General features: G+C 48.3%; 1 protein-coding gene across 1 annotated transcript; it reads right to left on the bottom strand.

Annotated features, from left to right (window-relative positions):
* Positions 1-1,825: 1,825 nt before the first annotated feature.
* On the bottom strand, positions 1,826-4,331 carry LOC119391532 (CRISP/Allergen/PR-1). Its single transcript, XM_037659210.1, has 2 exons — positions 3,716-4,331; positions 1,826-1,842 (listed from the first exon to the last, which is right to left on the bottom strand). Exons 1-2 carry the CDS (start codon positions 4,329-4,331, stop codon positions 1,826-1,828), a joined length of 633 nt encoding a protein of 210 aa, XP_037515138.1.
* Positions 4,332-18,755: the final 14,424 nt, after the last annotated feature.

Raw genomic sequence — 18,755 nt, 5'->3', positions numbered from 1 at the left:
GCGCTCATGTTACCGAGCGTACGAAAGTCACTCGAGCTGAAGGGACCGCTAACGAACAAACAGAAGATGAGCGCGAACTATCAAGTGTCACAGCTCGACACTTGAAGCACGCTAGTTTCCTTCGCTGCTTCGGCCGCCTTTGCAGCAGGAACGCTGAGTATCCATTGGCGAGCCTCACTTCGTATAGCATTAATTTCTTGCTATCGCATTCATTGCTTCGCCCTTGCGGCGAAACCAGCGAAACTGTGACTTTTTTTATATAGACCATTTCCTTCAGCATGCTTTCTGAGAACATAGATGGCGCGATGTGCGCGCGGTGCGCGCTTTAAAGATCGTCTCCGCACTCCTACGAACGCCGTTGCTCTTTGCCCTACAGGGCGTGGTCGCCTTCGTGCGCTTATTTCGAGGAAAGAAGGGGGCGGCGGAGCGGGCGGTTGTATGTCTTGTGCTTTCCCCGCGATGTCCGCGCTTCGCTCGCTGCCGCGGCCGCGTTTGCGAAAGGAGCGCGCTGTTCAAACAGAAATAAGTAACAACTGTAACAGTTAGTTCGCGCTCGTCCTGTGTGTACCTGTTAGTTCGTTTCGTGCGTCCTGCTTTGTTTGAGCAGTGCGCTTCAAGTGTCGAGCTGTGACGCATGATAGTTCGCGCTCGTCCTGTGTGCGTTCTTTTCGTGCGTCCTTTGGGCTCGAGCGACGCGCTGGCAATTTCGAGCTGCTTTCCGTTCTTCGCGTTACATTCCAGTTTATTGCTATCGCATTCATTGCTTCGCCGTTGCGGCGAAACTCTGACTTTTTTTAGTATGCACGTAACTCTACGAACACGGGTACATTTGGCGCACCAGCTTGCAGTCATTTCAGTGCAATTCGATTGCCAAGCATTAAATTCTCCTACACGAAGGCTCAATGAGTCCCTTTTCATTGTCTTCACGTGTCCCCTCATTTACACTCGATGGGATGCAATTAAGACACGCAGCTATCTGACCTGATGGAAGGCAGAACCTACGGTCCCCGTGAATTCTCGACGTTACCGGGTGAATGCCGTTTGCCGCATACGCGTTTTGCGTGTGACACTCCAACAGCCGCCAACTGTTGCCGCTGCAGCTTGATGCCGTTTAACTTGAGCGGGGCGTACTCGAAAGTGGCGTTGCTTGGAAATGTTCGCTAAGTCAGCACTCAGCGCAAGCGCTCGAACAACACTAGTTTGCTTCCTGCTCGAGCAAGTATGCTGCAAGCCTCCCAAAATGGTTTCGCGCTCTGTACTTGATGAAAACGGTAAACACGTTAAGGGTTCTGCATGTTGACCGGTATTTCTAAAGGCTGACGATAGATGCCGCGTCCCTCCGTTCGCGCTGCTACTAGCGTGCTGCTATATCGAAGCTCCATACATGATTCCGCTGTACCGAGGGGAATAGAGAGAGAGACAGAAACAACATATTGAAGGAAATGCCGCTTGGTTACTGTGCGTTGAGGCTCCCTTTTAGCGCTCCACTGGCTATTTCGACTTACCGAGCCCTGTCGAGGGTCGTTAAGAGTCGCGCAAAGCCACGACCAACTAGTGAGTGTCGCGTTAAGTAGCGCTGCGACGGCGTGAGAGGAAGCTACGTGCATTGATATCTTATGTGTCCGAGTGTCGTGGTGGATTCGCACCATGAACATTCCGAAAAATTGTTCTTTGCCGAGAAAACTTCTGCGGTCTATGTACTCTGGGTAAGCGTTTGTCGGCATTCGGCGCCAGTCACACGACTTCGAAATTGGGGTGGCGCGTCATGCCCACCCGTAAAGAAAAACGAAGCGGATTAATCCGCTTGCAGATGCGTTAACATGCTTTACCAAGCAGACTGATCTGCACGAAGAAAAAAATGCACAGACAGACAAGCAAATGCCGACTGTTGCGTCTGTCGGCTACTTCAGCAACTTTATAGCAGAAGCCTTAGATGCCTCATTAAATGCAGAATGTGACCGTCGGCGTCAACTCGAACGATGCAAAAAAAAAAGAATAATTTTTTTAATGACGTTACCATATGACGCCATAATGACGTCACAGATCGTCAGTATTTGTGGCGTTATCATGAAGTCACTATGACGGTACATAGTGCGAGTTCACATGATGACGCCATCACATGACGTTAACGCTTGCTCATAGGTGGGCCGATCCCGGTTGCATCGTAAAACCACGTTAGGTGCACAAAGCTTTCGGGGTTGGGGGGGGGGGGGCGGAAGGGTGGGCCATACATTCGTCTTCGGGTCGTCTTAGGCGAACTAGCACCTAAGGGACCGTGCGATTGCCTCCGTTCATCACTTTCTCGAACAGCTTCTTCGTCAGAGGGTGCGCCTCGAAACAGGCGTTTTAAAAGGGCTTTCTCTCTTTGCCACGAAATGATTTAAGACCAGTCGGCTATGCTTTCAGGCACGAAGTCTTCGTTCGTGCGCACGACTGACTTTCGCCAGTTCTCTGCAGTATTGGCGAGGAGGTACCAGGAACCAGACTTACCGTATTTACTGAATCTAGGCCGGCGCAGATTCTAAGCCGAAACCCGAAATTCGCAAAGCCTGAACAAAAAAACGTAATCATTGTACTCTAATCTAAGCCGACTGCTCCCTCATTCACACATCGTTTTTTTTTTTCGAAAAAACATCGGCTTAGATTCGATAAATACGGTATAATAAGTTCAACATTGTACTTAGGGAAAATTAGAACTTCTGAGTGAAATAGTTTGCTACATAGGTCCGCTTTGGTGAAGGCACTACCGTGTTCAGCAGACGTCGTTGGGGTGTTTCGGCCAGGAATTATTTCGAAATATTTTTCCCTTATAGGAATGCTTAGCGTCCACTGTTACTCTCGTGTAATTTGATTGGGTGCTTCAGTTCGGTTTACTTAAAAAATGTATGGCATGAGGTTACCGTACAAGAATTACATTATTACGTTGTAACTGAATTTAGTGGCTATGAATGCGTAGAATTCTCCTAACTTCCGCTGGCTTATATTGGAGCTCCAAATCATCTCCGCAAGTTATGCAAATTTTACGCATTTACAGACAGTCGACCATAATGCTAGAACACACGAATCAGGACGCATAACGAGAGCTGGTCCGTTTTATTGTCTGTGTTTTCTAGCGCTTTTTCACAATGACGGTGGCACGCCAACTGGCTCGCGCTGACACCCCACTGCGATGCACCCACTGCGCTCGGGGATATGTTCTCTCTGGTTAATCGAGGAGCATTCGTAAACACTATTTCGTAATGCTCAAGGCGACAACCACGCCGAGTCATTCTCATGAACCGTATTACAATATGTCATTTTGTTGTGTAGGCGCTACGGTCGCGAATACAGGTGGTTCTGTACACGCAGAGCTGCGGCGCAATAACAAGACCTTATGATTTTCAATATTCGCTTAGGTCATCGTGTCGCCTCTACTTGAGGGACGTAAACCAGGTGAACACGGTTACATAGGTCGCAGCAATTACGGCAAAAAGAGCGTTCCAAGATGACGTAAAGATTATACCGGCGTCGTTCTTTCGATACGGCGTGGATGGTTTGATTTGCCCATCCTTACTTTTTTTACGCTGCCCGGGTGAATTGGTGTCCCGTTCCTCGTCGACCGCCGCAGTTGCTTCAGGAGGGGAACACAAGCCGGTTTCCTTGACACAGGCGGTGCCTTTGGGGCAGGCGGAGCACACAGGCCCTACCAGGTAAACGGGACGCGTCAGAACGTTACCTGCTGTGCCGTAGTTGCACACGTACAGCTGCATGTACGGCATCTGCTTGACGCCGGCGACGGTGTAATCGGCGTAGCCGCAACCAACGTAGCCCGTCGTGGCCCACACAACCTGCGTAAAGTGTCCAGTCGGCTCTTCGGTAGGAGGCGAAAAACTGTTCACGCTGTCCGGCGGGTAGTGATAATATTCGTCGAACCACGCCTTGATCTGACCGGGCCAGTCAGTTCCCTTGAATGACGCACTGCTTCTCCGGAAGGCCAAGTTTTGTCCTACGGATTTAAACTTGGTAGTGAACCTGTCTGCAGCCTTATCGTGATCCAGTTTTCCATTGGCGTTCGTGCACTGATCCGCCTTGGCCTGTGCCACAGAAGCAAGCTCTTCATCCCATAGCAGCTGCTGCATGTTTGTGGCCGTCGAGAACTTCGGGAGCTTTCCCATGGCCACCATGCTTCTATAGTGGTTGTGCGTTCTGAGGATGAGCTGGATACCGGCTTTGCTTACGTGCGTGGCCTTAATGGTGCACTCCTTGTTGGGCGGCAAGCAGGCGGTGTGTGCGGGCCGCTGCTTCTTGTACTCCTCGAGGCATTTCTGGCACTGCTTCCGACCGTCGACCATACCACAGAGTCGTGAAAAGGATCCTCTCTGTTGTTCATACCGTCGCCGTGGCTTCTTGTTTGTTCACCTCTAACCACCCACTGATGATGGTGTGATGTCCTCTTCCTGATGGCGCTCACCCACACCAAGAACCGGGAGGCAGGCGCTTAAGGTAAAGACCTATGAAGCTAAACGAAGCTGGAAATTTAGCTTCAAAATGCAACATCGAATAAATGAAATTACTTAATGAGCAAGCAGTCAGACCATCATTTGGGTTTTCTAAGATAAATAATGACAGATTTCAAATCAAGATTATGAACAGAGAAAAATAGACTAACACGGTCATCTTTTTGTTTCACTTATGTAACCAAACACAGCAGAGCAGACCATCCCTGTGGCTATAACCTAATTCTCCTTCTGCTTGCGGGGTCTTCTAATAGTATGGCGCCTCCCCACTCCAGTACTGTCGAAGGTGTATGCAAAATTGACGACGATATCTATTATGAGTTTAATTTGTTCATGTTTAAAGGCCCCATCTCGCCCTTCGCGGGCGCTGTGCGTTGCTGCTTGTCGCTGTCTAGATGATACCATATTTTAAGGAATCGACTACTCACTGTCCGTGCCTGAATAAAAACGAAAAAAAATTACGGCAGGTCTCACGCATTGTGGGAATCTAATGCGAAGCACCGCCGATAGATGCCTACGCCGGATTTTTCGCGTTGAGCAAGGTATTACGAGCAAGGTCGGAACGGAACGAAAACCGAAACGAAAAACGAAAAAAGCGATTTTTTGACCGGAACGAAACGTAACCGAACATTACTATCTTATTTCGTTTCGGAGTGAAACCGAAATTTTTTCAATCGTTTTTCGGGTCATGAGAAAACTTCGCAACCCGAGCAACTACTCGCCGTCCAGTGTGAGCATATCGTTAGGGTGCCGTATTTGAGCGTACCTCAGCAGGAATTCCAAAGCAAGATATGCTGAAATTGTGAGAAAAATGAGAACAGTTGGCAACGATAGATGTTTATATTAACGCAATTGGACTTTTGCGCGCCTGTCACGCAGGCCGAAGTGGAGAGGGCATTGTCGGCGCTGAAGTTTGTTACAGCGAAAGCTGTTATGAGATCACAACTTTTTGGCGCCATAGTTGTCTGCGCGCTGCCGGTGTTCGTGACCGCTATCGCGTGAAAAAAGAAAAAAAAATTGAATGAGATAATACGAATTTCTAGATCGATGGGATTTTAACCCGCCGCCTTCTGCGTGGCAGTCGGGTCTTCCACCACATTGCACGCTAGTGCTTGTAACACCTTCGCAAAAATACTCGATAAGGCGTCATGTCGGGCAAGAAATCGCGTTAATACGTATATCGTGACAGAAGAGTGAAATCACAACCAGTGTCATTCCACAATGGTAATGCGTTAAGTGGTGGTTTAATGCTTCCACCAGTGTTGCGGAGTTGCCACTCCAGAATTGGAATCACTCCGAAATCATTCCACATTTTCGCGACGACCCGGAATGGAATGGGACAACGCTTGGAGGAATGGATGAGAATGAATTTAAGCGCCTTTGCACGGAATGTAATGGGAATGGGAATTACGTCCTTTTCCAAAATTGCGCACGTTTTTGTCTACCTGCTGTTTTTCAAACTGCAAACATTAGTAAGTCAGAGCCTCGAATTTAACAATAAAGCAGTATTTTTTAAATGGCTTGGCTGATTACAAGCACGGTACATTTATAAGCAACCCCCTACTACAACCGCGGCATAAGTTAGTGTACAAACAAATGCATTATCGCAGCAGATACTGAAGGGAGAAACAACTACCCGGCACGTTGGTTTGCATTGATCCCCCCCCCCCCCCCCCACGAAAGTGGCGAATACTCTATGCATAGCCTGATCTTTTACAGCGAAAGCTTTTATGAGATCATTTCACCGGCCGTTTTTGGCGCCGTAGTTGTCCGCCGCCGCCCCGCCGCCGCCGGTGTCCGTAACCAGTATCGCTCGAAATAAGAAAAAAAAAATAAGAAAAAATTCCAGGATGGAACGAGGTTCAAACCTGGGCCCTCTGCGTGGGAGCCCAGTATTCAACCTCTGAGCCATGCCGGTGCTTGAAACTGCTTTGCATCCTATACAGGCTTCATGTCGGGAAGGAACCACATTAGCATATGCAATAGCGTGGTAGAAGAGTAAAATAAGCACCAAGTGTCGCACAACGCGAATTCTGTAACCAGGCGTCACACAATGCGAATCGCGCAACGAGTAGGTTGTTGAATGCTTCCAACCCATTACAAAGGACTCTGCCATAATTCTTCATCGTCATCAGGCACATCATCAACAAGTGCGCATAATGCCTTACATGGTTTAGCAGGTACCAACGCTCTCCGTAGAATGACGAAAAATGGCACGTGCCTGCTGCCCTACTTCTCAAAACTACAATGATTTATAGCGTAGTGGGTTCCTCGCAAGTGCACTTGTATTGGTTGTCAAGGAAGCCATAAGCGCATGATCCATTTCCTCGGGGTCTCAATAAAGTTCTTCGCCCCCCCCCCCCCCCGTCTCTCTCCCACGTCAACATATGTTATACGCATGACGGGAGAGGGAATTAGCGACCGGGCGTCACCCAATGCAAATTACATAACTGGTGGGCCGTTTAAAGATTCCAACCCATTACAAGGGCTGAGCCATAATTCTTCATCGTCATCAGTCGTCGCGTCAACAAAGTGCCATAATACCTTATAGACGTGTAGCTGGTGCCTCGCTTCTCCGCAGAATGACGAATAATGGCTTAGTAGGTGCTTCCAACTTCACAAAAATTGTGATTTATACGTAGGGTACCTTTCTAGTGTACTTGTATTGTAGCCCCAAGAGAGCTTAACGGGCTCTAGAAACGCCGCTCTTCCAGCTTTCGCTGTGACTGTGCTGCGGTTTCAGCGCAGGCCTGGCGTTTTTTTCTCACGAGCAGTTTAGTGCTTGACACACGCAAATAACCTTTGCGACAAGGAAGACACTGCACACCTGCGCACAGGCGAACAGAAAAAGTTCTCCTCACCCCATCCATGGTTGCGAGGTGCGCTTGACAATCGTCAGTGCTGAGGAGCAGTGTGGCCCGGCGTTCCGTATTCGATGAAATCGCACAAGGTGGCCTAGCGGTGCATTGTTCCAACTAATACCAGCAGATCTAGAGGGTTTTAGATCTAGAAGTGCTCAGCCATAATTCTTCATCATCATCAGCCACAGCACAAATGCGCATGCCTTATGTATATGTAGCGGGTACCACGATTTTCCGAAAAATGACAAAAAATGTCGTAGTGGGAACTTCGCTACTTCAAAAAAAATAACGATGATTTATCGCGTAATGAGTAGCTTGTATGTACTTGTATTAGTTGCCCCAAGAGACTTTACAACGGGCTCTACAAAGTCCGTTCTTCCAGTTTTCTCTGTGACTGTGCTGCGTGTTCCGCGCAGGCCTGGTGATCCTGTTATCAGAACAGCGGTCTCGGGCATCAGAGAATACACTCGAGGACGTGCTGCTTCTGGGATCGTGCTCACTCCCTTGACACAAAGCATGGAGCCCACTAAAGAAAGCCGTATTTGTCTTTTGCGAAAACGAATACTATGACTGAAATTAATACTGGTTTGTGCTAGTTGGTAAGAATTCGTGGTACAGTTACTTCTGCTCCTCTGCATAACGTGTTTTACCATTGTCGCACTTTCCTAAGAGGAGGGCAAGTAACTACATCACAAATCCAATGTTTTTTATGATTACCTTAACTTCAAATTTTTCCATAAAAACCCGTTACGAACCATTACGGAACATTTTTTTTTCGTTCCGTAACAGCAACGAAACGGAACTTTTACGGTGGAACGAAACTAAAACCGAAACGAAAAACATTTCGTTCCGACACCCTGATTACGAGGTCTAATGACGCATTTGTGTGAATTTAGCAACTGCGCGCATATCATGGGCAGGCACGCCGGCTACACGCGCGTGTATATGATAGGTCATTGTCCGAAGTAGCGTCGGCACTCACATTAGAGCAGCGAAGTCCACGGTACGGTCCGATGAGGTGCATACGTTAAGTAGGGTTCGTCGGCGTATTCGAGCAACGATTGACGATAGCTTGCGCAGTCAGTGGGCTGTTTTTGGCGCCGTAGTTGCCCGCCGCCGCCGGTGTCCGTAACCGCTATCGCGCGAAAAAAAAAACGAAATAAGAAAAAATTTCCATGATAGAATGATGTTCGAACCTTGGCCCTCTGTGTTGGAGCCCAGCATTCTATTTCACAGCCACGCCGTGCTTGAAATTGCTTTGCAAAAAGACCTTATACAGGCTTCATGTCGGGAACGAAACACATTAACTTGTAATGTAGCGTGGTAGAAGAGTAAAAAATTACACCATCTCCCACTAAAGGGAACCATGTGTGGATGCGAAGCAGCGGGGAGATGGTTCGCTTGAGCGGGAGATGGTGTGATTTTTTAGGAGCTGGCTCGCCAGGTTCTTAAGCTGGTGCGAAGTCCCGCGCTGTAAGCTGCATCCATCCATTCAAAGCGTCGTGGAACGCGAAGAGGAACTCTACGCGCGTCGTGTCTTCCCTGTAGCCTGGCCGTTAATTCTCACAGGGCGAATGGGGAACGCGGTCGATAGGCGCTCGAGAGGTGGGGCGCGTAGAAGAGGAGAGAGGGGGAGGGACGAGCATGCGCTGGCGCTCATCGCGGCGTTGCGCAGGAGAGAATGAGGCACGTGAGAGGGGGGGAGCGTAGGAGAGGAGGGAGAGGAGGATGCGCATGCGCAGTAAGGGTGGTCACACCGCACGCCACCACCACCACCGGATTGAACTCCGCCATAAGCTGCTTCGCACCTAATAACAACCAGGCGTCGCACAACGAAAATTCTGTAACCAGGTGTCACGTAATGCGAATTGCGGAACGAGTGGGTTGTTGAATGCTTCCACCCCCACCCCATTACAAAGGATTCTGTCATAATTCTTCATCGTCATCAGCCACAGCATCAACAAAGTGCGCATAATGCCTTACAGGTGTTTAGCGAGTACCACGGTTCTCCGCAGAATGACGAAAAATGGCGTAACGGCTGCTTCCCTACTTCGCAAAACTTACAGCGTAGTGGATTCCTCGCAAGTGCACTTCCATTGGTTGCCAAGGAGGTGATCTATTTCCTCAGGGTCTCAATAAAGTTCTTTCTCGCTCTCTCTCACGTCAACATATGTTATATAGCATAGTGGAAGAGTGAAATAACGAACGGGCGTCACACAATGCGAATTACGTAATTAGTGGGTAGCTTAAAGCTTCAAACCCATTACAAAGGGCTCAGCCATAATTCTCCATCGTCATCAGCCCTCGCATCAACAAAGGGCACAAAATACCTCACAGATGGTACCTCACTTCTTCGCAGAATTACGAATAATGGCGTACTGGGTGGTACCCAATTTCACAAAAATGGTGATTTCTGGCGTAGTGGGTGCGTTGCGAGTGTACTTATCCCAAGAGAGTTTAAAACGGGCTCTAGAAATACCGCTCTTTGAGCTTTCGCTGTGACTGTGCTGCGCTTTCCGCGCAGGCCTGGAGTTTTTTATCAAAACGGATAGCCTCTACTGCAACCACATTTGGCTTTGCTTCAGCAGCACGCTTGAGCGGGGTCTTTTTCCTAAGAACTTTGAATTACTAGCGTGGTTTTGTGGTAGACTACTTGAGTGTCATGCAGAATGCCTGGGTTCGATTCCGACTCTAGGCTTGATTTTTATTCGTTGCTTCCATCGGGAGTTCTTGTTTATTGACAGCGCCGGCGCCGCATTCTTTGCGACTCGAGCTCCTTAACGCTTTCACGTTAATATTTTCAAAGTCGATTCTCGCTTGTCCTGGTTTGATACACACTGTGAATCACTTGTGGCGCATACCCGTATACCACGGGCCATGTTATGCGGGTATGTGTCACACGATACTGCTAGAGAGGGTGTCAGGACGTATGCGGCAGGAAAGTCACGTTGTTCATGTCAGAACCCGTGAATCGTGTTCATCATACACTCGTTTCCGCCTATGCCAACTTTGGAACATACCACGTTATGCATAGGACAACAGTGCCCAGTTGTAGGCGGCTACAGAGATAGATAGATAGACTGATAGAAGTGGTTAAACTGCCTTTGGTTCGCTAAGAAATGCTTGACACTTATAAACTAAAGCCACTTCATATGTGCCACTTGGCAGGTGCGAATGGGTACGTAAACATGGCTCGTCTCGTCCTTTCTTTTTATGTGCTTTTCTTGTGCCGCGTGAAGCTGTCATGCGTATGTGAGTACGTTTTCGAAATTAAGGCCTCCAATTAACCAACACTCATCAAATGTCGCAGTCCACCAAAAGCGTAGCATTCAGAATCGTGGCATGGCGCGCTGTTGCGAAATGGGAGGACGGTTATGTTGACGCACTCTGAGCGCTTTGACTTACTGTGTTAAGAATTTTTGAGATGCCGGAAATATAAATCATGCCTAATTGGGCTTCCTAAAATGCTTTATTTACCCAATACAGCCGTGAGCCAAACCTATCATCATCACGAACCGGTACGCGCTCGGTTCGTCCTCTTGTTAAATGCGAAGCATTTCTTAGCGAACTTCTGCGACTTTGAGCGTATCTATCTATCTATCTATCTATCTATCTATCTATCTATCTATCTATCTATCTATCTATCTATCTATCTATCTATCTATCTATCTATCTATCTCTCTACTATCTATCTATCTATCTATCTATCTATCTATCTATCTATCTATCTATCTATCTAGCCGCCTACGACTTTGTGCTCTCCTGGTCGCTTGGTTCATCGAATGTGCGCCAAAATTGGCATGGCGTAGCATGAGTGCAAGACGAACATAAATGACAAGTCATAACATGAAAATCATGACACGCATGTCATGTACAGCATGATTTACATGCTACGCTCATGGTGCGCTGGCGGCCGTTTCGCTAGTTTGACATACACCAAAATTGGTATCTGCGACTGACTGTGTGACGAAATAACACACGTTAACATAAAAATCATGACACGCATGTCATGCACAGCATGACTTACGTGTCACGCTCATGGTGCGCTGGCGGCCGTTTCGCTAGCTTTATATACACCAAAATTGGTATCTTGCGACGTGACCGTGTAACGAACATAAATAACACGAGATAACACGAAAATCATGATACGCATGTCATGTACAGCATGACTTACGTGGCACGCTCATGGAGCGCTGGCGGCAGTTTCGCTAGCTTGATCTACCCCGAAATTTGTATTCCGCGACGTGACTGTGTGACGAACATAAAACTCGTGTTAACATGAAAATCATGACACGCATGTCATGTACAGCATGACTTCCGTGCCACGCTCATGGGGTGCTGGCGGCCGTTTCGCTAGATTGATATACACCAAAATTGGTATCTTGAGACGTGGCCGTGTGAGGAACATAAACACGAGTTAACATGAAAGTCATGACACGTATGTCATATACAGCATGACTTGCGTGCCACGCTCATGGGGCGCTGGCGGCCGTTTCGCTAGATTTATACACCAAAATTGGTATCTTGTGACGTGACTATGTAACGAACATAAATAACACGAGATAACATGAAAATCATGACACGCATATCATGTACAGCATGACTTACGTGCCACGCTCATGGGGCGCTGGAGGCGGTTTCGCTAGCTTGACCTACCCCGAAATTGGTATAGCGTGACGTGACTGTGTAACGAACACAAATAACGCGAGTTAACATGAAAATCATGACACGCATGTCATGTACAGCATGACTTACGTGCCACGCTCATGAGGCGCTGGCGGCGGTTTCGCTAGATTTGTATACACCAAAATTGGTATCTTGTGACGTGACTGTGTGACGAACATAAAAACACGAGTTACCATGACAATCATGACTCGCATGTCATGCACAGCATGACTTACGTGGCACGCTCATGGGGCGCTGGCGGCGGCTTCGCTAGCTTGATCTACGCCGAAATTGGTATTGCGCGACGTGACTGTGTAACGAACATAAATAACACGAGTTAACATGAAAATCATGACACGCATGTCACGTACAGCATGACTTACGTGCAACGCTCATGGGGCGCTGGCAGCCGTTTCGCTAGCTTAATCTACCCCGAAATTGGTATTGCGCGACGTATGTGACGAACATAATAACATGAGTTAACATGAAAATAATGACACGCATGTCATGTACAGCATGACTTACGTGCCACGCTCATGGGGTGCTGGCGGCCGTTTCTCTAGCTTGATCGACACCGAAGTTGGTATTGCGCGACGTTACTGTGTGACGAACATAAATAATAGGAGTTCACATGAAAACCATGACACGCATTTTCCTCAATGACATGCAAGACGATGTATGCAGCTCTTTGCTGGCTGCTTCGCATTACATCGATTCCCACAAGGCGTGGGATCTGCCGGCTTTTTCCTCTCCTTCATCTTCTGCTTCGCTCCCAGAACACGTGCGCCGATCTCTACGGCGTGGCCTGTAATAACCCTGATGGGTGAGAGTGTGAGTACAGAGAGATAGAGAAGATATAAAAAAGAAAGAGAGAAATACTTGCCGAAAAGAAATTCTTCACGAGGCGGGATTCGAACCCGCGGGCCGTTGATTCGAAGGCGAGCGTCCCAACCACTCGGCTATCCAGGCACGCTAGCCGAGCATAACATAGCCTTGTATAGTATAGAGTAGCGAAGGGTGTGAAATGGAAGCGAGCGGGAAGAGGGGGGATGTGATGGGGGAGGAGGGAATGGAGAAGGGAGAGAGAAAAGCGTAGCACTCAAAGAATGAGAAAGGGACATAGAGAGAGAGAAATGCAGAAAGAGAGAGAAATACAGAAGATCACAACGAAAAAGAGAAAGAAACTTGAGAGCGAGAGGGAAAAGTTATAGAAAGAGAGAAAAAGCAAGCATCGCCTCGTCTAGCGACCTGATACCGCACCACCTGGCCAGGCCACGCATGCGCAGTAGCTAAGCCACGCCCACCGACAGATACATCGCGCGTAACCTCCGCTCTGCAGTGCATGGCCTGGCTGCGACCGATCGTGCCCAGGCAGTGATGTGGCGTCCTCAGAAAGTGGATACTCCCGAGAAGGAAGCCGCGCATCTCGAAGCTAGCCGGGTCGGTCGACGGGGAGTACGGACGGCGACGGGCCTGGGCTTCGCTGTGCCAAGCTTTACGCGACTTAATAATAATATCTGGGGTTTAAGCTCTGAAAATTGGTCATGATTTGAGGGACGCCGTAGTGGAGGGCTCCGGAAATTTCGACCATCCGATATTCTTTAACGTGCACTGATAGCGCGCAGTACACGGGGCTCTAGCATTTCGCCTCCATCGAAATGCTGCCGCCACGGCCGGATCGAATCCGGGACCTTCAGGTCTGCAGCCGAGCGCCGTACAGCTACATCATCGCGGCGGAATTTGCGCCAGTTAGTGCAAACTTCCCGATTTTTCCCCGGTTTATTCGCACTGTTCTTGCTGCTTTAATAATCATAATCAGGCACTTATGATAGGAGTCCCCCTGAGAGCTTCTAACTTTGGGACCTTCTGATGCTGTATATATTGATAATTGATGATTGAATGAACTTTTTTTTCTATTATGTAAGTACATTTCTTTGTACATGCAACAACAATGGATAAACTTGAATTTCATCCACCACCTGAAGGGAGTTTGCGAAGCGGGCAACACTAATTTCAGCTGTAATAATGAACAGTGATGTAGCTAATAAGGATAGTGCTGTATTTGTTACATGGTGATGACTGTGAAAAAGTAATACGTTTAACGGAAGCATATGAGATTGTACGTTGCATGAGAATTGAAGAAGGATATTACAAATTTGTGAGAAGGCGCAAAACACCCTGGAATTATTTCTGCCCTGGTGGAGGTGCTGCAACACCCGGGGGTCCACGAATTTGTTAGGGCCTTTGTTTGACGGCACTCAGCGACAATGCGGTACTCAGTGACTCAATGGCGACAGCCAGGTCAAAGCGCGAGCGGCATTCTTTCAAGAGGAGCCGAAGAAAACGACCCACAAAAAGCCAGGCCTGCGCTGAAACCGCAGGACAGTCACGGCGAAAGCTGGAAGAGCGGCGTTTCTAGAGCCCGTTGTAAGCTCTCTTGGGGCTACAAGTACATTAGAAAGGTACCCACTACGCCATAAATCACAATTTTTGTGAAGTTGGGAAGCACCTACTAGGCCATTATTCGTCATTCTGCGGAGAAGCGGGGCACCAGCTACACATCTGTAAGGCATTATGTGTACTTTGTTGACGCGACGACTGATGCAATGACAGAATTATGGCTCAGTCCTTTGTAATGGGTTGGAAGCTTTAAACGGCCCACCAGTTATGTAATTTGCATTGGGTGACGCCCGGTCGCTATTTCCCTCTCCCGCTATGCTGTATAACATACGTTGACGTGGAGAGAGACGGGGGGGGGGGGGACGAAGAACTTTACTGAGACCCGAGGAAATGGATCATGCGCTTATGGGCTTCCTTGGCAACCAATACAAGTGCACTTGCGAGGAACCCACTACGCTATAAATCATTGTAATTTTACTGAGACCCCAAGGAAATGGACCATGCGCTTATGGGCTTCCTTGGCAACCAATACAAGTGCACTTGCGAGGAACCCGCTACGCTCTAAATTATTGTAATTTACTGAGACCCCGAGGAAATGGATCATGCGCTTATGGGCTTCCTTGGCAACCAATACAAGTGCACTTGCAAGGACGTACCCACCACGCCATAAATCATTGTAATTTTGAGAAGTAGGGCAGCAGGCACTGTGCCATTTTTCGTCATTCTACGGAGAGCCGTGGTACTGCTGAACGCATGTAAGGCATTATGCGCACTTTGTTGATGCTGTGCCTGATGACGATGAAGAATTATGGCAGAGACCTTTGTAATGGGTTGGAAGGATTCAATAACCTACTCGTTGCGCAATTCGCATTGTGTGACGCCTGGTTACAGAATTCGCATTGTGCGACGCTTGGTGTTTATTTTACTCTTCTACCACGCGATATGCATATGCTAATGTGGTTCCTTCCCAACATGAAGTCTGTATAGGACCTTTTTTCAAAGCAGTTTCAAGCAGCGGCATGGCTCAGAGGTTGAATACTGGGCTCCCACGCAGAGGGCCCAGGTTCGAACCTCGTTCCATCTTAAAATTTCTTTCTTATTTCGTTTTTTTTCTTATTTCGAGCGACACTGGTTACGGACACCGGCGGCGGCGGCGGGGCGGCGGCGGCGCGCACAACTACGGCGCCAAAAACGGCCGGTGAAATGATCTCATAACAGCTTTCGCTGTAAAAGGCGCTGGAGAGCACAACTCATTACTCAGTTCCAAGGCTTCGCTACAGAAACTATAAAATGCGCCACGAGCTTTCATGACATTCCGCATACCTGCACCGTATTGTTTAATATCCCCGTGTTAATTTTCTCCGTGCCCTGCAAGCTCACTTTCGCCGTCATGCTTAGGTTGTTCAGTGCTTGAGGGCTTTCACTGCGCACGCAATGTTTCTCTGTAGCAGACAATGTCGAAACGGCGCCATATTATGTTAAGCCCTTTATGAGGGTGAGCCATGAGCTCTGTGGTTATAGACCGTGGTCAAGAGTTTAGCCTCAGAGATCCCTGGTCACCATTCTTGAAGCTTACTGCAAACTGTGAGAAAACGTACGGTTGTGTACAACCTCAGCGGGAGACGTTCCTTGTTTCTGGAATGTTCGTAACTTGGAAGAAAAGCGCCACACTTATAGCACCATAACTTCCCGGATGCTTCAATCTTGTCGTAATATTATTGCAAATTTATGGACTCTCATTCATATTGCAGAAAAGACAATTAAATAAATTTCGTCACTGATAATGTGATGCCTTATTCAAAACTCACCATCCTTTCATCACAAAATTCGAAACGAAAATGCGCTTTCGCTCGGTCAAAGCGTGAGGTACGCATGCGTGTGCCGTGATTTCTCGTACCCTGTCTGTGAAGGTTGCGCTATGGTAGCATCAGTGAAGTACACACCGGGAAGAACTTTTGATTCACACTGCTTGTGCAAGATTCTCAAAATAGCTTTTTGGTCTGTAAGGGCGCTTTAGCTTTCTTAGTCACTTGATTGTGGTGCTTCCCGTTTTACGTGCTTCCTGTTTGATCTACCTCACAAGATTGTCGTATGCTCACAGCGATACAGTAGTTTGGATGACCCGCTGAAGACAGCCTAGATAAGTGCTCCTGGACGCTTCCGAACGCCTATAATCTTGATACTTTTCTAGGTGGCGTGCTTGGGCAGATTTCAGGATATCACAGAAATGTTAGCAAAGTACGCTAGTAACACTGGGCTGCTGCATGCGCAGGTCTTTTCTCCGTCGAGTAGCTGCGAAAATACATGTTCTGTGTTCACCGCAATGCAATGGTTGTACGTTGAGCTTGCTGGGGCGTAACCTTAAATGGTCATTGTGTAGCACGCACGCACGCACGCACGCACGCACACACACACACACACACACACACACACACACACACACCACACCGCACACACACACACACACGCACACACACACACACACACAACGCACACCACACCACACACACACACACACACACGCACACACACACACACACAAAGCGCTAGCTCTTAAAATTTCGGAAACAAAATGAGGTGTGAAAAGCTGCAAAGTGAGCGTTGTGCGCTCACTTTGCACGCACTACGACAATGGACTACGACAATGGACTTTCATGCACACCACGTCGCCATTAAGACTGTCAAGGACATAGGCGATAACCACCCAGCACTTTGAGCGTCACCTGCTTGGATAAGGCGGATTAACGCGTTCACTTGTACAGGACAGAGGCCTTAACTAAAGGGCTACACAGAGTGTGGGAAGGCGAGCAAGGACCCAGAGCCAGCCAGAGAAGAAAACCGCCTTTAATGGCCAAGCTCCGGCTCCCGGCTGCCCACGCAACCGCAGCAACCATAACTCCCTTCAAACCCTCACCACGAAAGAAGATGAGCCTTCCCTCTTTCTCCCAAGGTGGTCCGTGTGAGAAGTTAATGGTTGCACCTCGACACCTCCGCAGTCACTCCCCTCAAGATGGAATGGAGAAGATACCGAAATCGTCGGGAAACAAAGCTATTTTTCGGCTGGACCCTTATGACAGTCTTAGCCCAACCAGACATAATCGTAAACTGTTGCGCGGAAAGACGTAGACGGGGAACACAAAAGACACCACGGAGCGCACTTTTGTGTTCCCCGTCTACGTCTTTCCGCGCAACAGTTTACGATTATGACAAACCAACAAGCCCAAGTCGACACCCTAACCAACCACAGGCAACTCTGTCAAAATATTCAGCTTTAAGAGGAATGGTAATCAGATTAATTTATTTCTTTTTTTTAGGCGCAATATGCATGACCTCTTTAAGACCGTCTCTCCTGATATGAGTGGTTTAAAAACAAAAGAAAGAAAACAGTTGTGAGCATTTCAGCGAAAGAATTAAAAGCAATCACTGTAGGTAATACCTAGGTAAACTTGATTGCTTCAGTTCTCATCGGGCACAAGAGCAAGATGTCGCAAATTGATTTCCGGCCCCTCTTGGAAGGATCGGAAGTAAACGGCCCGGTATTCACAAATGAAGGCGTACACAGTGGTCGAGAGTAAAGCGTACGTTTGTTCACAGGGAGAATAAGTAACGGCACCTCCACTGGTACGCCAGGTAAATCCGAAGTACACGCAATTAACTCGACAAGAATATCCGAGCAGCGGGCCCCTTGGTCATGAGATAATGCTGTCCATACATCTGTCATTTCTACGCATATTTGGTGGTCTAACTGCAGCTCGTGCAAATCTATCCGTTCATGGGAGAATAACGTCAGTGTCAAGAAGACAGATGTCAAAAGAAGACATGAGAGATTATGCTCTGCGTGGAATTCCGGTTACATGACAGATGCCCACTAGTCCAATATCATATCGCAGACTGCAGCAATCACACACACCGTGGCACTAGACCTCAACGGCTGAACATTTCCAGGCGCTGTGCTTTTTCGAGTTGACGCAGAGTGGTCGCCGCGTTCACCGCGACGCGCTTCCGGAAACCCCGCCTTCATTCCAGACTAGCCGCGTTCTTCGAGAGAGGAGCACAGTCCGGTATCTTCGACACAAGCGGTACCTTCGGGGCAGGCTGAGCACATGTCACCTGCACGGGAAACGTGCGGACGTTGCCAGCGTCGGCGTAGCTGCACACTTACAGCTGCATGTACGGCAACTTCGAGTAACCAATGACGTTGTAACTGACGTAGCCGCAGCCCACGTAGCGCGTCGTCGCCCACACAAGCTGCGTAAAGTGTACAGTAGGATCTCTGGAGCGAGAGGAGAAGTTACCCAGTCTGCTCGGCAGGTAGTGCGGGTACTCGTGCAAC

The sequence above is a fragment of the Rhipicephalus sanguineus genome, chromosome 4, assembly GCF_013339695.2.
Source record: "Rhipicephalus sanguineus isolate Rsan-2018 chromosome 4, BIME_Rsan_1.4, whole genome shotgun sequence".
In the NCBI taxonomy this organism is placed as follows: domain Eukaryota; kingdom Metazoa; phylum Arthropoda; class Arachnida; order Ixodida; family Ixodidae; genus Rhipicephalus; species Rhipicephalus sanguineus.
This window is presented reverse-complemented; position numbering and strand designations above follow the sequence as displayed.